We start from the raw sequence: 23885 nt of genomic DNA, 5'->3' as shown, positions 1-23885 counted from the left end.
TGTCATGGCCTGAAGCTCCTGCCAATCATTCGCTCAATCAATCATCCACATCTTTAGAATCGGACTTTATCTTAATGGTTTGTGGTTATTCAAATGAATGAATATGAACCATTTTAACAGAAAAAAACACACAAATAAGCACTATCACATTAACGCAGGTCCTGTGTCAGCAATATCATAACATTACACATTTGATGAACCCATGTCTCACGACACGGGTCCTTTACTTGTCATTACCAGATGACCTGATCAAATCAAATCAAATCAAATCAAATTGATTTATATAGCCCTTCGTACATCAGCTGATATCTCAAAGTGCTGTACAGAAACCCAGCCTAAAACCCCAAACAGCAAGCAATGCAGGTGTAGAAGCACTGGACCTTAGTATGCCAGGATAAACTTGGTGCCCAAGCAAATGATGTATAATGTATTTCTGAATGTATGCATGTTCCTGTTCAAGATATTAGTCTTGATCCTGAAGAGACTAGCCCAGTCAGAAAAGGTTTGTCCCATCTGTATTGTCTGAAGCCACCGTGCTTCTCCACCTGCATTGCTTGCTGTTTGGGGTTTTAGGCTGGGTTTCTGTACAGCACTTTGAGATATCAGCTGATGTACGAAGGGCTATATAAATAAATTTGATTTGATTTGATTTGTGCACTTTTTTTATACCTATTGTCACATCACATTCCTGTGTGTCATCCAGAACAGTGACATTAAGGAGGAACGTGAGGGTCTTCTGAAACATCCTGTTCTGACCGTGGCTGAAGATGTCCCTCTGAAAAAGAACGGCCCAGAATTCCTCCACGTGCCACGCAAGATCAAAAAACGATTAAATCCCTTTTCACCATTCTTATTGACAAGGGCATACGTGACTGGCAGCTCAAACAACTGGGATGGATCATTTAACTATTTTGATTCTAAACTCAAGAAGCCTAATCAAATCACTGAAACTTACAGTGAAATGTGATGGTAGTCTTTCATGGAGATGAAATCCAAATATGTTTATATAAAAGGACATAGAAGATACAAGACTGCATAACTAGAATGAGCATATTGACATAATTTAGATTCTTTTTCAAACTGTTTTATAACTTATTTTTTATTTGATGTGTGATATGCTGTTGTATAGCACCCTCATGTGGCTAGAGTTCCACACTGGCCATACAGAGCAAACGAGTAAGATTTTGAAACTGCAGAGACACATTTCTAATATAAATAAATAGGTATCCCAACATATCACAGCAAATTCATAGGTGTAGGTAGGTCCATGTGGGTTTTGAGGGATCAAAATCGTTAGGAGACAATCATTCTATTACTCTTTTTGACCCGTCAGCATGAAACATCGACTTCTGAGGTTCAATTAATTTTGTTAAATTGAAAGTGCACAAATATGAACTAAAATACTTTTATCTTATGAAGAGAGAATGTAACAAACAAAAGGACTCAAGCAAGTTCCCTGAGGGATGCATTCTGTTTTATTGACCTTTGCCTTCTTGCTGAATAAGTGCAAGCTGAAAATGAAAACTTAAAAAGGACCGTGCTTGGAAGTCACACATTGTCCCTGTCCTAAAAAAAAGCAATTGAAAAGTAATGTCAGAGTTCTATGTGTCCCCACACTTTTGGGCACCTGCCCTCATATGTCCTGGTTGCGTCTCGGTATGATGATCTTGCGATAGGTCCGTCTCTCCGAGATGTTGCGTTTAACTTTGACCACAGGTTGCGAGGCCATCTCCAGATCCAGGGAGGGGCTGGAGTGGGACTTCTTCAGGGTTCCCTCCTCCCCCTCCTCATCCACTGTGTCCTTACACAGAGCTCTGTCAAACAGGTCGAGCTCACTGGTTCCCACCTCAGTCTCGGTTGACTGGTTCAAACCTTTCCAGACCTCCAGCATCTGGATGTAGGCCTCGTAGCGACATTTCTGTGGGGAGAGGAAGGAATGAGACATCTAATAGAGTGAAGGGGGAAAAAATGTAGCCTGCATTACGATAATGTCACAGAGCTTAACATTGTGGTCAATCCCATATGCACATAAATATGCAGATATAACACACACACACACACACCTCATGCTGCAGGTACTCCTCTCTGACTCGGTGTTCCTCCATCTCCTTGGCTTTGGCCCTGCGCCCGTCAGGGAGACTCTGCTGCAGGTAGGCCAGGTCTTCCTGGAAGGACTCCAGCATGCCTGCATGGGACTGCAGCTGTCTCTCCTGCAGGGGGCAGCAGAGAGCCAGGCTCAATGAACAGGCTCAGAACACACTCCAGGTAGAAAGTGTCCCTAACCAAAGATCTAGTATCAGATTACCCTACCTGGCCCAGCACAATTTGAGTACATAAACTCAGCAAAAAAGGAACATCCCTTTTTCAGGACCCTGTCTTTCAAAGATAATTCGTAAAAATACAAATAACTTCACAGATCTTCTTGGTAAAGTGTTTAAACACCGTTTCCCATGCTTGTTCAATGAACCCTAAACAATTAGTGAACATGCACCTGTGGAACGGTCGTTAAGACACTAACAGATTACAGACGGTAGGCAATTAGGTCACAGTTATGAAACCTTAGGACACTAAAGTGGCCTTTCTACTGACTCAGAAAAACACCAAAAGAAAGATGCCCAGGGTCCCTGCTCATCTGCGTGAACGTGCCTTAGGCATGCTGCGAGGCATGAGGACTGCAGATGTGGCCAGGGCAATAAATTGCAATGTCCGTACTGTGAGACGCCTAAGACAGCGCTACAGGGAGACAGGACGGACAGCTGATCGTCCTCTCAGTGGCAGACCACGTGTAACAACACCTACACAGGATCGGTATATCCGAACATCACACCTGCGGGACAGGTACAGGATGGCAACAATCCCTCCATCAGTGCTCAGACTGTCTGCAATAGGCTGAAAGAAGCTGGACTGGGGGCTTGTAGGCCTGTTGTAAGGCAGGTCCTCGAAAATAAAAGAGAGCCGCACACTATAGGAGCTCAGATGCAAAAATTTAATACCAACGTTTCGACAGCCAAGCTGTCTTCATCAGGGTATAGACGTAAGGCAGGTCCTCACCAGACATCACCGCCAACAACGTCACCTATGGGCACAAACCCACCGTTGCTGGACCAGACAGGACTGGCAAAAAGTGCTCTTCACTGACGAGTCGCGGTTTTGTCTCACCAGGGGTGACGGTCGGATTCGTGTTTATCATCGAAGGAATGAGCGTTACACCCAGGCCTGTACTCTGGAGCGGGATCGATTTGGAGGTGGAGTGTCCATCATGGTCTGGGGCGGTGTGTCACAGCGTCATCGGACTGAGCTTGTTGTCATTACAGGCAATCTCAATGATGTGCGTTACAGGGAAGACATCCTCCTCCCTCATGCGGTACCCTTCCTGCAGGTTCATTCTGACATGACCCTCCAGCATGACAATGCCACGAGCCATACTGCTCGTTCTGTACGTGATTTCCTGCAGGACAGGAATGTCAATGTTCTGCCATGGCCAGCGAAGAGCCTGAATCTCAATCCCATTGAGCATGTCTGGGACCTGTTGGATTGGAGGGTGAGGGCTAGGGCCATTCCCCCCAGAAACAGCAAGAACTGGCAAATCAGGTGCAGTCCATGAGGAGGAGATGCACTGCAGTACTTAATGCAGCTGGTGGCCACACCAGATACTGACTGTTACTTTTGATCTGGATCACCCCTTTGTTCAGGGACACATTATTCCATTTCTGTTCGTCACATTAGTGTAACTTGTTCAGTTTATGTCTCAGTTGTTGAATCTTGTTATGTTCATACAAATATTTACACATGTTAAGTTTGCTGAAAATAAATGCAGTTGACAGTGAGAGGACGTTTCTTTTTTTGCTGAGTTCACAGTCTCAGCGTACTCCTAAATATCACACCCCACAAAGATGAATACATAATGTACTAAAACAAAGCAGTTTGGACTACAGAGAGTGAACCAAGAGGGTATGTGAATACAGTACCAGTGTGTGTGCAGACTGCGAGGCTGGCAGGATGGGTCTGCAGAACTTCCTCTGAGAGCCCACGGCAGCAGGGAATGGAGGAGAGGAGTGTAGGGCTGACACCAGGTTGATACGGCTGATCCATGAAATCATCTCTGCTGTGGAGCTTCGGACAACAAGGGAACCGTGCACATAGAAGACATAACATATCTAATCATATCTTTGTATACAAAGTCAAAGGATTATTAGACTGCTGCATCCTGATTGATGCGATTGTTCCTTCACACCGCCAAATAGTCAAACACATTAGACCTTTGTGTGACAAATGTAAACTCCAATACTACATGGATATACAGTGAGGGAAAAAAAGTATTTGATCCCCTGCTGATTTTGTATGTTTGCCCACTGACAAATAAATGATCAGTCCATAATTTTAATGGTAGGTTTATTTGAACAGTGAGAGACAGAATAACAACAAAAATCCAGAAAAACGCATGTCAAAAATGTTATAAATTGATTTGCAGTTTAAATGAGGGAAATAAGTATTTGACCCCTCTGCAAAACATGACTTAGTACTTGGTGGCAAAACCCTTGTTGGCAATCACAGAGGTCAGACGTTTCTTGTAGTTGGCCACCAGGTTTGCACACATCTCAGGAGGGATTTTGTCCCACTCTTTGCGGATCTTCTTCAAGTCATTAAGGTTTCGAGGCTGACGTTTGGCAACTCGAACCTTCAGCTACCTCCACAGATTTTCTATGGGATTAAGGTCTGGAGACTGGCTAGGCCACTCCAGGACCTTAATGTGCTTCTTCTTGAGCCACTCCTTTGTTGCCTTGGCCGTGTATTTTGGGTCATTGTCATGCTGGAATACACATCCACAACCCATTTTCAATGCCCTGGCTGAGGGAAGGAGGTTCCACCCAAGATTTGACGGTACATGGCCCCGTCCATCGTCCCTTTGATGCGGTGAAGTCACCTTAGCAGAAAAACACCCCCAAAGCATAATGTTTCCACCTCCATGTTAGACGGTGGGGATGGTGTTCTTGGGGTCATAGGCAGCATTCCTCCTCCTCCAAACACGGCGAGTTGAGTTGATGCCAAAGAGCTCCATTTTGGTCTCATCTGACCACAACACTTTCAACCAGTTCTCCTCTGAATCATTCAGATGTTCATTGGCAAACTTCAGACGGGCATGTATATGTGCTTTCTTGAGCAGGGGGACCTTGCGGGCGCTACAGGATTTCAGTCCTTCATGGCGTAGTGTGTTACCAATTGTTTTCTTGGTGACTATGGTCCCAGCTGCTTTGAGATCATTGACAAGATCCTCCTGTGTAGTTCTGGGCTGTTCCTCACAGTTCTCATGATCATTGCAACTCCACAAGGTGAGATCTTGCATGGAGCCCCAGGCCGAGGGAGATTGACAGTTCTTTTGCGTTTCTTCCAATAATCGCACCAACTGTTGTCACCTCCTCACCAAGCTGCTTGGTGATGGTCTTGTAGCTCATTCCAGCCTTGTGTAGGTCTACAATCTTGTCCCTGACATCCTTGGAGAGCTCTTTGGTCTTGGCCATGGTGGAGAGTTTGGTATCTGATTGATTGCTTCTGTGGACAGGTGTCTTTTATACAGGTAACAAGCTGAAATTAGGAGCACTCCCTTTAAGAGTGTACTCCTAATCTAAGCCTGCTACCTGTATAAAAGACACCTGGGAGCCAGAAATCTTTCTGATTGAGAGGGGGGTCAAATACCTATTTCCCTCATAAAATGCAAATCAATTTATAACATTTTTGACATGCATTTTTCTGGATTTTTTTGTTGTTATTCTGTCTCTCACTGTTCAAATAAACCTACCATTAAAATTATAGACGGATCATTTCTTTGTCAGTGGGAAAACGTACAAAGTCAGCAGGGGATCAAATACTTTTTTCCCTCACTGTAGTTCGGGTCTCTCAAACATACACACGACATAGACTCACGAGGCCTGAAAGAGGAAAACCCTCCAGTCAGCGGTCTGCAGGCGGAAGACATGTGGTCTCTTAGTGTAGTCTGCTGCCTGCTCTGCCAGGGCATGGTGCACACTGACCACCTCCTCTGTACTCTGCCACTCCATCGTATACTCATCCTGAGGGAGAGGACAGGTTGGATAGGGTAACAAGCAGTGAGGGATTCGTGTCAAAGGCATCCAGAACATTATCAAGAGGCTGTGATATGGAAAGTATGGAATAAGATGAGGGAGAGGAGGAAACTCTAACCTTCTGCAAGTAGAGGACCATTCCCTTCAGCACTCCATAGAAGATCTTCCAGCTTCTCTTCCCCCAAGGAGCTGTCACACACAGTTACATTACATCACTCCTGAGGTCAAAGGATGCTTCTCAAAGACACTCACACCCTAAATCATTTCACCAGACTGATGAATCGTCAAAGGATTTATCAAAACTCTATGACGCTCTTGTACACACTTTATTGCCCTGATATTTGAGTTCCTATGGTTTCGTGCAAACAGTGTCACAGTCCCACTCACTGCGTTTGCCATCGATGTCAGCGTGGGCCTTGCGTTTGAGGAAGCTCTGTTTGAACACTGTGGCCTTCTTGTCATGCGGCACATCTTGGAACGGGTTGCTCTTGGAGCGCAGAGGTGCGTCCTCTTTAGCATCCTCCGCCAACAACATGGAGCTCTTCAGTTCCTTCTCATCACTGAACAGGGCGATTGACGAGATGAGGGGAGGAATGAAGAAGCAATGGAGAGGAAATTAAAAAACAATGAAAATATGAGAGGTGTAACACAACCACAATATATTGAAGAAAGCAACATGAAGACGAAGCTGTGTGTAAATCTACCATGTCCAAGGGGAGACTGAAAGGGTGGTGGCAAATAGTATAGAATAATGCTACCCACTACCTTGTTCTTAAGTCAGACTACTTACACTGCCCATTCCAGAGGCTCGTTCTTAATGGAGTTGTAGAGAGCCTGAGCAAGAAACAAGAGAAAGGACACTGAAGTCTTCCGTAAAAAAGGGTTACTTCAGACTGCTATAGACACGGTTATTTCAGTTAACAGTATCTACTGAAATATTGAGTAGGTATAGAATGAGGAGGATCATCTTACCTTCAACAGCTCCTTACTGAAGCTCCCACCCTCATTCATCCCATCCAGGTTGGACACGAAGCTGGACAGAGACATGGGTTTGCCCACATTCTGAGGACAGACACAAAAACAATGTTTAACTCAGTAGTGGTCGGTGCTGTTTAATTTTTTATTTATTTATGAGGATGATCTTATTTCTATTAAAGCATATTGGATGACTGTCATTCAAATTCCATTCACCCAGTTCAATGTAACAGCGATAGGTTTAGGCTACTACATGATACTCACATTTTTCCTATACCCATCACGAGGTTGCTACAACCTAGACAACAAATTAAAGTTTACAACGTAGGTGCACAGGTCTAGAGACATTTTTCAGTAATCAAGGTGACAGACCGTGACACATTCAATACTTCCTTGCACACTCTTGCCTGCGTCTAGCTGATCTAAGGTGTAATCAGTAGTCCAACAGTCGCAAACGAGAGTTTCTATTGGCCAAATTCAGGTATGTTTAACTCCGTTTCATTCCGTTTTCTTCCGTAAATTTTTTTTTTTTCAACAGAATCGGGCGAATAAATAAACCCTTGATCACCACAAACAGTTCAATTCAAAGCAGCCACATAGAAGCCACATACCAACAGCATGATAATTTGCTCATTGTATAATTCCTTGCTCTCCTCTTCTCACATTTTCCTTTCAACTTCAATACAGTAGCTGACCAAGAAAAAAGAACTTTCCAAAACAAAACTTCATACCATAACCTCTACACACAGCCTACATCGTTGTCACCATATTAGCTAACGTCATAGTTCAAATACTTAGCTATATTGACTAACTCTCAATAAACCCGCTACAATCTTGCAGTACAGTGTACAGCAAGCAGTTTAGCAGTTACACCGGTGGGCCCCGTTGGGAATAAATCAAACCAAAAGCGTACCTTGACTTAGAAGAGTTACAGTGTTGGATAGCCATAGCCATCTAACATAGCATCCCTCTCTGTTTGAGCCAGGAGTTTGTGTAGGCTCAACTAGCTAGCTGAATTCGCTAGATAGGTACGTTTTTTTTAAAGACAATGAAATATAGCTAGCTCTCGCTCTCTTTTGCTTCTCCATTTTTTAAGAAATTAAGTTGTTCAAAACTGTTCAACTATTGTCTTTCTCTCTCTATGAGTCAACTACTCAACACATTTTACGCACTGCAATGCTAGCTAGCTGTAGCTTATGGTTTCAATACTAGATTCATTCTCTGATCCTTTGATTGAGATGAAAACATGTCAGTTCATACAGCAAGAGCTCTGATAGGTTGGAGGATGTCCTCCGGAAGTTGTCATAACTGTGTAAGTCTATGGAAGGGGGATGAGAACCCTGAGCCTCCTGGGTTTTGTATTGAAGTCAATGTACCCAGAGGAGGATGGAAACTAGCTGTCCTCCGGCTACACCATGGTGCTACCCTAGAGAGTGCTGTTGAGGCTACGTTAGACTTATTGCAAAACTGTGTATTTTAATTGAATATTTGGTGACCTGAAAATATTTAGTATATTTCTATCTAAAAAGGATAACTTTGTTTTGTTTCACTCTATATTTTTCTGAAATTCACTAAGGAGGATGGTCCTCCCCTGGTTTAACTGTGTATACATTTGTTACGTTCCCCAGTTTCTGTGTTGTAGTTTGTGTATTTGAGTGTGTTTCAGGAGATGGCTTCCTGAGATCCCCCAGCAGCTGATTGGTCGACTCGACAATTAATTGGAGAGCTGACCCCGCCCCCTCGTCAGGACGCAGCTGTCTCCAATTTCCAATGCCTTCTGAAGCTATAAAAGCAAGTGTTCTGTTGTTCAGGGGAGAGATTGATCGTGATATAGATCATTGCTGAGAGAGGAGGTTGATGGCTGAGGGGTATAGCATGTTGGTCGTTAGTATGTACTATGTTAATTGTTCTTGGTAGCAGCTTGGTGCGGTTCTGTGTTTGTGCGGTTCTTCTTTAATGGCCTGAGTTAGTTTTTTCTCAGTTTTGTTGTGAAGTGGGTTGTTTAATATTCTGTTTCATTTGTTCCCAGGGGGGAAGGGGAAGGCACCTAGGGAATGCTTAGGCAAGAGGCCTGAGGGCATACATATACCCGTAGTATATTCACTGTCTAGGCACACTAGGTAAGACCTGGGCGGACCACCCCCCGTATTTTGGTTAGGGCACCAGGTGGTGCTAAATTAGGTAAGTAGTGGGTAGGCAGGTAAGGTAGGAGAGGGGGTTTGAGATTTACTTTCTTTGCTTTGGTTCCGTCCAGCCCCTTTTCCCCATATTACCGTGTGAAGGAATAAATTCCTAGTAAGCGGTAAATTCTGCCTTTTGTCATCCTTACTTGCACCTATAGTCCATACCTCTTTCACTTCACGGTGAGTTGAGTTAAAGCAGGGTGTTGCGTTCCCTCTTCATGGAGGCGTGCGTAACAACATTCAAAACCCTAAATACCTACACGTTTGCAGTACAGTGGGGACTCACCTGTCCATGCAGATCAGAGTTCAGGAGCATCACAGAACAGGTGAGTGTGAGTACTTCTCCGGAAGAGGAGAAGGTGTGAGGGTTGCATTGCTGGAATCGACAGGAGAAATGCTGCAGCACCCGTTCTCTTTCCTGGGTCTCACCGATAAGCACCACCACCTTCAGGAAAGACCTGGGAGAGGAGGGCAAAATAGAGGAAATATAATATCATTTACAGATGGAAGATGCTAATTTGAGACCATTACTTGTTACTATTATAGTGAACTAGGAAAAATCAAATTAGAAAGTGTGAAGGACTTACCTCAGGCCTTGGTCCAGTCTCTGACCGGTGAAGTCAAAGAACTTCAGGTACTCCTCCCCAACGGCTCGGCTAAAGTCATTGCTGAATTAGAGAGGGGCCGGGAGACAAAGACAGGTCAAGTTCATGATTCAAGGTGACACATTATGAGAAAAAAACCTCAGAAAGTACTTACTAGCATGGATCATTACCCTAATAGTTACTACTGCATAAGACCTATGTAATGTAACGTTTGGCCACTCCAAGGTTTTGCAGCCTTTGGTCTTACTCTTTGTCCAGGTGTTTGACCACATCTGTCTTGTAGATCCCATCCAGCCTGTAGAGTCTTTCAGCCAGCCTGCAGGCCCTCTCCCTGTCCAAACCTCCACCATTCATATGGACCACCACTGGTTCTGAGGCCTCCGTCTGCTGTACCTGAGACTCCAGTTGCTCTCCACTTCCTTCCCTGGGCGGCAAACATGAATCCTCTGTACAAACGTTCTGTTCCAATTGTTCTACATCCTCTGTCTGCTCAAGCTCTTCTGTCGACTCAGTCAGTGCAGTCTGCGCTGGCTGTTCAGCCCCTGAGTGTTTCTGGTCTTCTGTCTGGTCTGACTGTTCTGTCTGTTCAAGCTCCTCTGTGCAAAGGAAAAGTAATTCTTCTAACTGCTTTGAATGTATTGGTTTGTCCGTCTGCTCTGACTGCTCCGTCTGCTCTGACTGCTCCGTCTGCTCTGACTGCTCCGTCTGCTCTGACTGCTCCGTCTGCTCTGACTGCTCCGTCTGCTGTGACCGCTCCGTCTGCTGTGACCGCTCCGTCTGCTCTGACTGCTCCGTCTGCTCTGACTGCTCCGTCTGCTCTGACTGCTCCGTCTGCTGTGACCGCTGCGTCTGCTCTGACTGCTCCGTCTGCTCTGACTGCTCCGTCTGCTCAGACTGCTCCATCTCCCCTGATTGTTTTGACTGCTCAGAATCTTCAGAGTGTTCCGTCTGCTGTGATGGTTCTGTCTGTGGTTCTGCCTGCACTGAAATTTCTGTCTGATCGGAGTGCATAGTTTGCTCAGAATGTTGCGTCTGTTTTGATTCTAAACATTCTGTCTGTTCTGGCTGTTGCGTCTGCTCTGATTCTTTTGATTGTTCTGACTGGTCTGTCACTTCTGACTGTTCTGCCTGTTGTAAATGGGCCTCTTCAGTTTGCTGGTCTCCGTCCCCTGACTGATTTGAATGCTCTACCTGGTCGGACTCTACAAGTTTCTCAGAGTCTTCTGGCTGCTCTGTTGTCTCGTTATTGTTCCCGTATTCACTCTGTTCTGTGTGATTAGGCTCTGACTGCCCACTGTGTTCAGACTTCTCTGAGAGTTCTGACTGTTCTTTCAGTTCAGCTGGCTCAGGCAGGTGCTCTAAGAGTTCTATCATCGCTGATTCCTCCTCACTGTCCGACTGTTCCCTCCCCTCTGACTGTCCTATCTGTTCTGTCTGCTCCTCCTCCTCCTCATAGTCCGTAGAGCTGGATCCTTGCTCTGGGTTGATCTGTATAGTCAGGACTGTGCCAGTCTGTTCCTGTTTCTCTCCCGGCACAGAGCCTAAACTCTCACTATCCGGCCTAGTCTCGGACTCTCCTGTCTCTACAGAGCTAGGAGCTATGTCAGAGGGTGTGATAGTCTCCTCTGTCACAGACTGTCCTATCCCTTCCTCTGGCCATGGACGTCTCCCTGAAAGAGAGTCTAAACACACAAATACCCATGTTAATATTGACCAAGTCAATATCACAGGAAACCAGGTGTTTGATGTAATTGTTACCATTCCACTTTTCAGCTCCAGTCATTAGAACGAGCCTATTTTCCCCATTTAAGGTGCAACCAACATCCTATGCACTCTACATACTATATGATCAAGTCGAGGCGAGAGGTCAAATGCATTTGAAGGGGTAGCAACTATCAGAATATGTCAACACATGTTAAAATAAAATCTTAGAGTATGCCCATGGTGCATTTGTGAAAATGACCTCGGTTTGCACTCACCATGGTCCTCAAATAGCTCTTGTGCTGAAGCCTCCTCTTCCTGTGTGTGTGCTGCATGCTCCTCCACATATGGCCTTGGTGTGTCACATGCCTGGAATTGCAAAAGCAGCTGTCAACAATAAACATCGAGCTGGGGAAAACTTGTGATTGAGAAAGAGGTGGGATGATCAGCACTCAGACAGAAGGGACCTGGCTCTCAGATGACTGATATGTACAGTATCAGTAAAAAGCTTGGACACACTTACTCATTCAAGGGTTTTCTTTATTTTTTACTATTTTCTACTTTGTAGAATAATAGTGAAGACATCACAACTATGAAATAGCACATATGGAAACCCCCCCAAAAAAGTGTATATATTATATATATTTTAGAGTCTACAAAGCAGCTACACTTTTCCTTGATGACAGCGTTGCACACTCTTGGCATTCTCTCAACCCGCTTCACCTGGAATGCTTTTCCAAACGCCTTGAAGGAGTTCCCACATATGTTGAGCACTTGTTGGCTGCTTTTCCTTCACTCTGGGGTCCAACTCATCCCAAACCATCTCAATTGGGTTGAGGTCAGGTGATTGTGGAGGCCAGGTCATCTGATGCAGCACTCCTTCACTTTCCTTCTTGATCAAATAGCCCTTACACAGCCTAGAGGTGTGTTTTGGGTCATTGTCCTGCTAAAAAAACAAATGACAGTCCCACTAAGCTCAAACCAGATGGGATGGCGTATTGCTGTAGAATGCTGTGGTAGCAGCATAAGTGTGCCTTGAATTCTAAACAAATCACTGACCGTGTCACCAGCGAAGCACCCCCACACCATCACACCTACATGCTTCACGGTGGGAACCACACATGTGGAGATTATCTATTCACCTACTCTGCGGTTGAAACCAAAAATCTCAAATTTGGACTCATCAGATTAAAAGGACAGATTTCCACCGGTCTAATGTCCGTTGCTCGTGTTTCTTGGCCAAAGCAAGTCTCTTCTTCTTATTGGTGTCCTTTAGTAGCGGTTTCTTTGCAGCACGCAGACTCCTCTGAACAGTTTATGTTGAGATGTGTCTGTTACTTGATCTCTGTGCAGCATTTATTTGGGCTGCCATTTCTGATGCTGGTAACTCTAATGAACGTATCCTCCGCAGCAGAGGTAACTCTGGGTATTCCTTTCTTGTGGTGGTCCTCATGAGAGCCAGTTTCATCATAGTGCTTGATGGTTTTGCGACTGAAATTTTCTGGATTGACTGAGCTTCATGTCTTAAAGCTGTTCTTGCCATAATATGGACTTGGTCTTTTACCAAATAGGGCTATCTTCTGTATACCACCCCTACCTTGTCACAGCACAACTGATTGGCTCGAATGAATTAAGGAAATAAATTCCACAAATGAACTTAACAAGGCACACCTGTTAATTGAAATGCATTCCAGGTGACTACCTCATGAAGCTGGTTGAGAGAATGCCAAGAGTGTGCAAAGCTGTCATCAAGGCAAACGGTGGCTACTTTGAAAAATCTAAAATATATTTAGATTTGTTTAACACTTTTCTGGTTACGACATGATTCCATATGTGTTATTTCATAGTTTTCATGTCTTCACTAATATTCTACAATGTAGAAAATAGTAAAAATAAAAGAAAAACCCTTGAATGATTAAGTATGTCCAAACTTTTGACTGGTACTGTATAACGGTATATTCCATTCACCTCATCTCAACCTACAACTGAAACCTATATGGTGGTATATAATCTATGAATAGACAGAGGTAGAGCTATTTCTCATCCTAAATACTCTCTTTCTCTTGTACTTTCACAGACAAACACACACATGCACACAGGAAATAAAGGTCCACAAATGCACACAAACACACAGCAACATAATTTCAAATGACAACAGACACATAACCACAATCCTTTCCGTTCTGCCTGACGTACCCGAGGGGAGCTTTCACCCTGGTCTGTGTCCAAAGGCAGCTGTTGCTCCGGTCCGTTGTGATTATGTGTCTTCTCCTGGACAGACAGCTCTATGTTGATTCCTGTCACACAGGCTTGATGTTGCTGCTGCTGCTGGGACAGGGGACTCACAGTCCAGTCCAGACTGGCCGCTCCACTGGAGTCCAGCTCATCGGCCGAGCTGTTGTCAGTCATGGGGTAGGGAATGTCAGGGGAGGGGTTGGTTATGTCCCACTGCACGGTGGCAAAGGACAGAGGGACACTGGGATGGATCATGGGGTACACAGGTAAAGTCATGGAATCCCAGTGCTCCTCTGGCTCCTCAGTCCTTCCAGTCTGATGAGAGTTATCCTCTTCCTCCCTGTCCATCTGGTTCACTTGCTCCTCCATCTCTCTCCACCCAATACCCTCCTCCAGTGGCCTGCTCTGTAGTGGGAGATCCATATTGGGCCATGTCTGGCTGTCTTGCTCCCTGAGGTCTGGGAGAGGAGAGCGCACCCTAGACCCCTCCATAACCTCTCTCTTCACTCAGTCCTAAGCAGAGATATGGCTCAACTTAGTTTAGTCTCGTTCCTCTGTGCTGGCCAGGGCATCCATCTTGGAATTAGGTCAAAGTGATGCTGTCATGGTTTACTCCTGTGGTTGGTTAGCTTCCGGTGCTGCCCTAGTTATGTGCACGAGGTCCGTAAAGCAAGAACATTCATGTACAATAAAATATGGCAAAACATACATCCATTCAAACTAACTAGTGACTCGCTCATAAATTCCCACAGTAATGTCAAACAAGTAGTGTTTGTAAAGGGCTAATGTTCAAATGAAAATAAATCAGTAAGACAATATGTTTAGCTAAAGACAGGTTCTCTTTAAGTACACCTTGAGGAGATCAATCATTCTGGCACTTGTTTCTAAATAAACATATGTGGTGAAGTGAGACATCTGCCAAATGAAAGCCAATCTAAACAGGTACAGTAAATCCAGGAGAAAATACTGCTCTGCAGGCTAAAATATACTCCCCAACACTGGCTACCTGCCTTGTATATCAATAATATTACAGTGTGAAATTTCAATTTTTAAATTGTATTATTTAAAAAAAAATGGACTAGGGTGTGAGATTAACACTCTTTCAATTGACAGAAAGCCAACATCCTAAAACTTAGACCAGCGGTAGCTCATGTCACTCTCACACATCATACACCAATAGGCACAGTTCAATGACAAACATGGTCTCTTAAACATATTAAAATGTTAGCCAACACTCACCATTCACTTCTGCATACCAAACACTATCCAGTTAATATATTTTAAGGAAGAGGTTGTTTTATAAACCCTGTTTACTTCTCTCTCTCTTTTGGCGTGGCACAGCGGATGTGCTTTGCAATGACTTTTGCTGAAACATTACAGAGGCGCATTTACTTCCTGACCACAGAAGAGCAACCTTTACAGAAAGAGAGAGAGAGAGAGAGAAGTTGGAGAGCATAGATGGAGAGAAATAGAGAGTGAGAGCCAGATGGTGGGGGTGTGAGCGGTTTCACTGTATCCTAAATATTCATGTCTACTGCTAACCATCAACTTGAGCTACCATGATGTACATGTATAGGTCATGGTCCATGGACCGACCCGGAGGATATCAGTGAAGATTTACAGTAGTATGTTGTTGATCCATATCAAGGACACTACCTAATATAAACACAGCATTTTTGTAACAATTCGTGTGAAGCCTCATACTAAGCCTCTAGTCTTCAGAATTGCACTGTCATAAAAAGAAGAGTGACATGGAAAATGGGTTCAAATACCTCCTATTCCGTCTATTTAAACTTTCACTCCATGTCTCTCTTTCAGTCGCTCAGCCTTTTTGTCAATAGTCTACTCACATCACATAACCAACATCCGGGACAGTGCTTGGCCACACTTCCTGTGTGGGTGCTCACTTCTCATTTCCTGTTAGGGTGCTAGGCTGGCGCTCCACTTAAAAACAGCAAAGAACGGTATAAACTTACAATGATAGACAGATACTCTATTTTTGCACCCCATACTTCCTCATTGAATCTGTGTGAATGAGATTTGCAGCTCTCTGAGATTGTATAAAGGTCCATGTGTGTGTTGTATAAACTAGATTACTCTTATTTTGGAGTCTGGATAAAGACTTTACAGTCATCATCTTCCTTTAGGTATAATATTTGAAGGTATTCAGGTCATAGGTTACAGTTATCTAATCAGAGGAACATTGTTCCCTTTATGAAGGCACAATATAGGCCTATCTATTGTTTGGTGTAATAACAACAATAATCTCTGACCTTGGATTTGAATGTTGCTGGTGATTAAGTCTTCAGGTTTTTAAAGTTAATAAGACAGAGATTTCAGTTGTGTCCTTTAAATTACCAGCATTACTACACTGAAAAAATATGAAACGCAACATGTAAAGTGTTGGTCCCATGCTTCATGAGCTGAAATAAAATATATCAGAAATGTGCCATATACACAAAACACATATTTCTCTCACATTTTGTGCAAAAAAATTGTTTACATCCCTGTTAGTGAGCATTTCTCCTTTGCCAAGATCATCCATCCACCTGACAGGTGTGGAAAATCAAGAAGCTGAATAAACAGCATGATCATTACACAGGTGCACCTTGTGCTAGGCACAATAAAAGACCCCTCTAAAATGTGCCGTCTCCTCACACAACACAATGCCACAGATGTCTCAAGTTTTGAGGGAGGGTGCAATTGGCATGCTGACTGCAGGAATGTCCACCAGAGATGTTTCCAGATATTTGAATGTTAATTTCTCTACCATAAACCACCTCCACATCATTTTAGAGAATTTGGCAGTACCTCCAACCAAAGACCACGTGTATGGAGTCATGTGGGCAAGCGGTTTGCCGACGTCAACGTTGTGAACAGAGTGACACATGGTGGTGGTGGGTTATGGTATGGGCAGGCAGGCAGGCATAAACTACAGACAATGAACACAATTGCATTTTATCAATATCAATTAGATCCTGAGGCCCCACTGTGAGTCCCATTTTTTAAAAGTATCTATGACCAACAGATATGTATTCCCAGTCAGGTGAAATCCATAGATTAGAGCCTAATTCATTTATTTTCATTTACTGACTCCTTTATATGAACTGTGACTCAGTAAAATCTTTGAAAATGTTGCATGTTACGTTTATATTTTTTTAATTCAGGAAATGAAGGTCTAATAAACATTGAAATGGCAAAGGTTTAGTGCAGCTGATGAACCATTACATTAACTTGTGGATGTCCCAGTGATTATGTGGATTATCCCCTACCAGTGGACCATTGTATTGGCAGGCACTATGCATGGGACTCTCTAGCTGTTGAGGCAGTCTATCAGAGGGAGATGCCAAATTGACTGTAACCACATTGACTCGTCAACAACACACCCAAAGGCTCTACATGACAAGTACAACTATGCAGAAATCAAACCACAAACTTGAATGAAACCATCAATACCAACAGGATAACAAGGTTAATATATATTATTCATGTGTGGAAACACCAGATAATAAACACTACTGCTGTCAGCAAAATAATAACATGCCTGAGATCATTAAAAAGTCAAACTCAAACACAAACTACTTTCAGAGAGTAACACTTGCCATTTTCTTAGTAAACTTCGATTTGGACTTACCCTTTAAAGCCTTCTCATGGGGTATCATATAACCAGTCAGTTAGTAAGGCTTTAAGTCAGTCTGTGGGGGGAAAACCTCTTTATTGCCATGTAGACAGACAGCTTAGTGCACAAGGTGTAATCCCTCAGATGACAAGTTTTCTAGCCTCTCTCACTTACACAGCGCTAGCCTGGGGTGTCACAGAGGATGCATGCGAGTCGCAAGTCCTAGTCCACTCCTCCTCTGTGAGAGATACCTCATCTCCAGGCAACAGATCCCAGACCTCCGCCTCCCTCTGCAACATGGATATGCCTTGCAAAAACAGGGAAAGAGGCAACAAAAAGAAAGAAAAGACACATTGTGATTGGCAGGGAGCGAAATAGCACAAAGACACCTGAGAGCATTGGGCCCGCCCACAGCCTGAATGCACAGATGCGCACAAGCATACATTGAGGGGATTCTATAATGCTGGCCCGGGTAGGCATAGTTTGCACTGGGTAAAAAGTGATTGCATTCGTTTTGGAACCGTGCTGCTCCCGGACATGAGCCAGCTGCCTCGTTCTGGCCGACAGCGAAGTTGACTCAAAGCAAAAGGTGGACGAATGAGCAGGATTCTGTATGTAAATTTAAAAACATTTAAAAAAGGCTTCCCAATGAAAACTTGTTTGAAAATGTGAACATAAATTTTATGGAAAATATATGTATGTTTCTGAACGATGGATCATGCTGTCTTGTTGACAACATAACCAAGCGCTGCAGATTGCTGTTTGATTTGAGCTTGGCGCTCCTCCCTCACCGGTCACGCCCGGTCCAGTTTAATATAACTCTGCCACTCATACAGCCACAAGTCAGGAGAGTGGCTTAACTTCATTCCTGCAAGTCTTGACTGACACAAGTTAGTGGACTGGTCGAGGCTCAGGGTACTGTAGGCATCCTTTGAAGCAAATACTTATGAGTCCCAGTGGACCATAATTCCCCCTGGTTTATTGGTTCCATGACAACATTCCCACTGTGTTTTTCTAACGATTGTTCCATGTAAACCTCAAAATAACAAAAATGATAAACATAACCACTGTGCATGTGTCAACTTTATGAATTATGTTGTTGTTAAGCCCTTTAAGGCGCACCGCTTGTAGCCAGGGCTAGTTGTTGTGACAAGTATGACTTGGGTCTATGCTTCTTGAACTGTAAACAGGTGCCAAATCAACAAACAAGCAACTACAAGCCGCCCTCGAAAGAATGCACTAAATGTATCACATTATTAACATTAAACATATACAAGTACCTGCCAGGTGGTTGGTTGCCTACGACACTTGAAATCGACGGCTAACACACATGCAATGCGTCCTCCTTAACTGCGGAGGCGGTGAAAGAGGGAGAGAACGACATATTGACGGGATGGAACGTCACTTTCAAGCGACGATTACTGCTTTGTTCCGGACACGGCAACAACCTCGGTCACACCCACATCGTAAGATAGTTTAGGATTTAATATTTTATTTGTACGCTATTTATTTACAGATTATGGCAAAGTCAAAAGACTTAAAAGTGTTTTTGGAGTCGTCTCTGAACGAGATTTTTAAAGCCACAGTAAGTGACATATTGGAGTCAGTGGACCAAACGTTGTCTGAGTACAAGGGCAAAATACTAAGAATTGAAAGTGAGAATGAGGATCTTAAACGAAGGCTGCACGAACAAGACAATAAGGATTCGATCGTAAAGGGTACGTACACAATGCAGTTGGCTTCAAAATAATAATCGCCAGTGCAGCTATCGTTAGTTTCAGCTGTCCTTTGTTGTCCCATTTTGTGGTACATGCTGCCAAGATGGCCACCGAGCCTAGCTGACCCCTCTCTGTTGCATGTTTTACATGTCGTTTTCAAACACTCATTGTAACCATGGACAACATTTGTTGTCAGTGGTACTTTCAGACTAGCTTTCAACGTTGGAACTTGTAGTAGATAGTAATCCCCTGACTTTGTTGGACATTTTTTACATTTAACATGTATTTGTTGTTGCCCAGACCCTGAAAGTAACCAGGACGTCGTTCACCTCCCAGACCATTTTGAGGTACATGCTGCCAAGATGGCCACCAAGACATGTTCCAGCCGTTCATCTGTCAGCCAATCCCATAAGCCAATCAAAACACAGGGTGATGAGAGGAGGAGCTCCAGGAGACAGCACAAGGGCAAGATACCTCAGAGCAGAGGGTCTGTCTCCATTATGGATCCAGCAGCTCAGCAGGAACCAGAATGCCTCAAAAACATCCCAGACACTGCGGTTTCCACCCTAATTTTCAAAAACATAAAGACAGAACCTGATATGGAGGATGACGCCTATGCTATAGACCTCTCAAAACCACCATCTCCTCTCAACCTGGCATCTAAGCAAATTAAGATGGAGAGTGCTGAGTTGAGCTATATCATTCCTGAAGAGTATGATGAACATTTTCAGTCACCACTGGACACAGATGTGGACTCTAGAGACAGCGACAGTGATGTCAAAGTCACCATAGTGTCTGACATTCACATGGAGATGGGAGACGATGAGGGTGGCCATTTTGTTGAATCGGAGGGAAGGCTGTGTCACAATGATACTGGAGAGTCTGAGCCAGAAGAAGATCCTTTCTTGGCATACTACCCTGACACAGGAACTGACCCTGCTGGGACGACAGGGGAGGACATTTTACCAACTCTGAACTCTCACGCTACAGAACCCTCTAAAAACACACAAGGCTTCTACAACTGCACCCAGTGTGAGAAGACATTTAGTCGAGTGAGCTCCCTCAACATTCACATGAGGAATCATAGTGGCGAGAAGGCCCACTGCTGCAACTACTGCGGCAAACGCTTTGGCCGGGCAGACCTGCTCAAGTCCCACAAGCGCACTCACACAGGAGAGAGACCGTTCAGCTGCAACCTCTGTGGGAAGAACTACAGTCACCCGGGCCAGCTCAGAATACACAAGCGTGTTCATACGGGAGAGAGACCGTACTGCTGCCCACATTGTGGGAAGCGCTTCAGTGAACACAACCAGCTTAAAGTCCACTTACGAACTCACACAGGAGAGAGGCCATACAGTTGCACTGTCTGCGCCAAAACATTTAGCAACGCAGGTAACCTGAGAATACATCAGAGAATACACACGGGGGAAAAGCCTTACTGCTGTGTACAGTGTGGCAAGAGGTTCAATGGTATGGGGGACCTCAAAACACATTACAGGATTCATACAGGGGAGAGGCCGTACCACTGTGACCTGTGTGAGAAGACCTTCAGCCAGGCAGGCCACCTCACCATACACAAGCGGATGCACACGGGAGAGAAACCATACACGTGCTCAGAGTGTAGTAAAAGCTTCAGCGTGGCGAGCAGCCTCAAGCTGCACCTGAGGACTCATACAGGGGAGAAACTCTTCAGCTGCTCTTACTGTGGGAAGAGCTTCAGTAGGTCTGGCCATCTGAAGAGACACGAACAGGTCCACACCAAGGAGAAGGTCTATCCCTGTGACCAGTGTGGGAAGACTTACACCGACCAGTCATCCCTCAAAAAGCACCAGAAGACTCATGGAGATGAGGAGATGAGGACTGAGGAGATTGAGGGCAGTACCAGTGGGACTGATGTTCCCCATAACCTGGAAATAAAGATTGAGGACTAAGACTGTCATATTACTGTATGTGGTACATTGCAATATATATGGATATTTAATGTTGATGTATCATTACAGTGTTGGAGAAACACTGTATGCTGAATTTCATGAGAACTCAAGTTTAGATTTGTCCCAAGTAGTAGGACAGCAAACTGCTTTTAGTGGATGTAGCCCAAGAGCTAGTCTTTGCCAGTATTAAACTATGGTAATAATTGTAATTTGTGGTAGTCTTTCTATGTATATAGTGGTAATGTTGTTTACTAACACTGCACATAGCTTTTAAGTCATATTCTCTAAGAAAATGTAGATTTTCTTAAAAAGAATGTCATGCATTTTAGTGTAAATAATGAAATTCACCCAAATTGGTTGCAATGGCCTTTACCTAGAGACAAGCTAGATCATTTAATCTATGAACATGCCATTCATTTTCACAATTAATGGTTTTAAACAAATCAACACGTTACACTAGAATATTGCATTCTTTTGGTAAGAATGATGCCAAACTTTGAAAACTATTTATTATTCAAAGTGTAATTAAAGGAATAATCCACCCAAAACCACGCATTCTTTTCATTTACACTGAACAATATTTTTTATGAACAAATGTTTCATTTTGATATTATCAGGTTGGTAGCAACACGAAATCCGCAATGCTCTCTCTATTGGCGATTTAGCAAACGTAGCTACACAGTAATACCGAAGACAATATCAGCATGTAAAGTGGGTAGTTAGCTGTAAAATCGCCTGAACAAATTGTAGGAGTCTACAATCTCAACATGTTCAACCTGCAGATTGATGTGGAGTCTAACATTCACAAATGCATATCTACTTTTGTGGAGATGGGAAACTTCCATACTATGTCAATGGGCTGCGCGGGGCATTTTGGGTGATTCTGGGACAAGGAGCACACAGGTATTTCACCCAATAAATATGGGAGTTTATCAAAATTGTATTTGTTTTTTAGAATTCTTTGTGGATCTGTGTAATCTGAGGGAAATATGTGCCTCTATGGTCAACAATTTGGCAGGAGGATAGAAAGTGCAGCACAGTTTCTACCTCATTTTGTGGGCAGTGTGCACATAGCCTGTCTTCTCTTGAGAGCCATGTCTGCCTATGGCGACCTTTCTCAATAGCAAGGCTATGCTCCTTAATTTTGGGTCAGTCACTGTGGTCAGGTATTCTGCCACTGTGTGCTCTCTGTTTAGGGCCAAATAACATTCTAGTTTGCACAGTTTTTTTTGTTCATTCTTTCCAGTGTGTCAAGTAATTATATTTTTGTTTTCTCATGATTTGGTTGTCTAATTGTTAATTGTGTTGCTGTCCTAGGGCTCTGTGGGGTCTGTTTGTGTTTGTGAACAGAGCCCAGGACCAGCTTGCTTAGGGGACTCTTCTCCAGGTTCATCTCTCTGTAGGTGATGGCTTTGTTATGGAAGGTTTGGAAATCGCTTCCTTTTAGGTGGTTGTAAATTTAACAGCTCATTTCTGGATTTGGATAATTATTTGTTTTTTTTTACGTTGTACACAGGATATTTTTGCAGAATTCTGCATGCTGAGTCTCAATTTGGTGTTTGTCCCATTTGGTGAATTCTTTGTTGGTGAGCGGACCCCAGACCTCACAACAATAAAGGGCAATGGGTTCTATAACCGAGTGAAGTATTTTAAGCCAGATCCTAATTGGTATGTTGAATTTTATGTTCTGTTTGATGGCATAGAAGGCCCTTCTTGCCTTGTCTCTCAGATCGTTCAAATCTTTGTGGAAGTTACTTGTGGCGCTGATGTTTAGGCCGAGGTATGTATCGTTTTTTTGTGTGCTCTAGGGCAACGGTATCTAGATGGAATTTGTATTTGTGGTCCTCTATGGCAATGCATCCTGGATGAAAGAGGCAGACAAATAGGACAAATGTGCTAGACCCTCCATTAAATTACACATTTCTCAAGGAATGAATATCACACAAAAAAATGCTCAATGGCTCATTCGAGAGAAGACATCCGCCTGATTTATGACATCGGCCAGTACTGAAAACTGACATGTGTGATAGACGTTTTCACGATTTAAATTCCTATTAACATCCAGTGCTAGTGAGAGACTTTATCACTGTGCTGCATCTTACCGGCTGAATTTCTGCCTGCTTGAATGCCAATAGCTCAGATACACATGAAAATATGAAATTACAGGTACAATATCCATTTTAATTAATATATTCAGTTTATATAACATTTACCAGTGAGCTGCCACTCAAAAGAAAAACAAAACACACACAGAGTTTAAGTAATAATACAGTCAGTATAAACAGAAAATTCAGCCACGAGCATTAGTGAGGTCGGGCACTGATGTTGGGCATTCCAGTTCATCCCAAAGGTGTTCAATGGGGTTGAGATCAGGGCTCTGTGCAGGTCACACACTGATCTCAACAAACAATTTCTGTATTGCTTCGCTTTGTGCACGGGGCATTGTCATGCTGAAACAGGAAAGGGCCTTCCCCAAACTACTGCCACAAAGTTGGAAGCACAGAATCGTCTAGAATGTCATTGTATGATGTAGGGTTAAGAGTTCCCTTCACTGGAATTAAGGGGCCTAGCCTGAACCATGAAAAACAGCCCGGGACCATTATTCTTCCTCCACAAAACTTTACAGTTGGCACTATGCATTGGGGCAGGTAGAGTTCTCCTGGCACCCGCCAAACTCAGATTTGTCTGTCAGACTGCCAGATGGTGAAGTGTGATTCATCACTCCAAAGAACGCGTTTCCACTGCTCCAGAGTCCAATGGCGGCGAGCTTTACACCACTCCAGGTGACGCTTGGCATTGCGCATGGTGATCTTAAGCTTGCGTGTGGCTGCTCGGCCG

General features: G+C 43.8%; 2 protein-coding genes across 8 annotated transcripts; one reads left to right on the top strand and one right to left on the bottom strand.

Moving 5' to 3' along the window:
- Nucleotides 1–1452: 1452 nt before the first annotated feature.
- On the bottom strand, nucleotides 1453–18776 carry LOC109873595 (PH and SEC7 domain-containing protein 1). Of its 7 annotated transcripts, XM_031808980.1 has the most exons (16): nucleotides 18679–18776; nucleotides 17573–17705; nucleotides 17414–17474; nucleotides 13741–14422; nucleotides 11823–11913; nucleotides 10091–11525; nucleotides 9826–9906; nucleotides 9525–9696; nucleotides 7053–7142; nucleotides 6871–6914; nucleotides 6468–6640; nucleotides 6199–6269; nucleotides 5923–6068; nucleotides 3969–4113; nucleotides 2064–2210; nucleotides 1453–1918 (listed from the first exon to the last, which is right to left on the bottom strand). In XM_031808980.1, the coding sequence occupies exons 4-16, from the start codon at nucleotides 14269–14271 to the stop codon at nucleotides 1634–1636; spliced, it is 3411 nt and encodes a 1136-aa protein (XP_031664840.1). In that variant the 5' UTR covers nucleotides 14272–14422; nucleotides 17414–17474; nucleotides 17573–17705; nucleotides 18679–18776; the 3' UTR covers nucleotides 1453–1633. The 7 variants fall into 7 exon arrangements, with proteins under 7 accessions (XP_031664840.1, XP_031664841.1, XP_031664845.1 ...); XM_031808981.1 differs by having other exon boundaries at nucleotides 17414–17705; XM_031808985.1 differs by lacking the exon at nucleotides 13741–14422 and having other exon boundaries at nucleotides 18679–18771.
- A 17-nt stretch (nucleotides 18777–18793) lies between these two features.
- On the top strand, nucleotides 18794–21983 carry LOC109873942 (oocyte zinc finger protein XlCOF6). The gene is made up of 2 exons (XM_020465637.2): nucleotides 18794–19116; nucleotides 19417–21983. The coding sequence occupies exons 1-2, from the start codon at nucleotides 18918–18920 to the stop codon at nucleotides 21045–21047; spliced, it is 1830 nt and encodes a 609-aa protein (XP_020321226.1). The 5' UTR covers nucleotides 18794–18917; the 3' UTR covers nucleotides 21048–21983.
- Nucleotides 21984–23885: the final 1902 nt, after the last annotated feature.

This window comes from Oncorhynchus kisutch, linkage group LG29 (genome assembly GCF_002021735.2).
Source record: "Oncorhynchus kisutch isolate 150728-3 linkage group LG29, Okis_V2, whole genome shotgun sequence".
In the NCBI taxonomy this organism is placed as follows: Eukaryota; Metazoa; Chordata; class Actinopteri; order Salmoniformes; family Salmonidae; genus Oncorhynchus; species Oncorhynchus kisutch.
The sequence above is the reverse complement of the archived record's forward strand: the minus strand, read 5'-3'. Positions and strand labels throughout refer to the sequence as shown.

Bases quoted from the DNA above. Each gene is read 5' to 3' on its own strand.
- LOC109873942 (XM_020465637.2), top strand. From the start codon at position 18,918: ATGGCAAAGTCAAAAGACTTAAAAGTGTTTTTGGAGTCGTCTCTGAAC. The intron at 19,117-19,416 runs GTACGTACACAA...GTTGTTGCCCAG, and splicing joins TAAGGATTCGATCGTAAAGG to ACCCTGAAAGTAACCAGGAC.
- LOC109873595 (XM_031808981.1), bottom strand. From the start codon at position 14,271: ATGGAGGGGTCTAGGGTGCGCTCTCCTCTCCCAGACCTCAGGGAGCAA. The intron at 7,143-9,524 runs GTGAGTCCCCAC...GTCTGTCCTCAG, and splicing joins ACTCTGATCTGCATGGACAG to AATGTGGGCAAACCCATGTC. The intron at 4,114-5,922 runs GTGAGTCTATGT...TGTTGTCCGAAG, and splicing joins GTTTTCCTCTTTCAGGCCTC to CTCCACAGCAGAGATGATTT.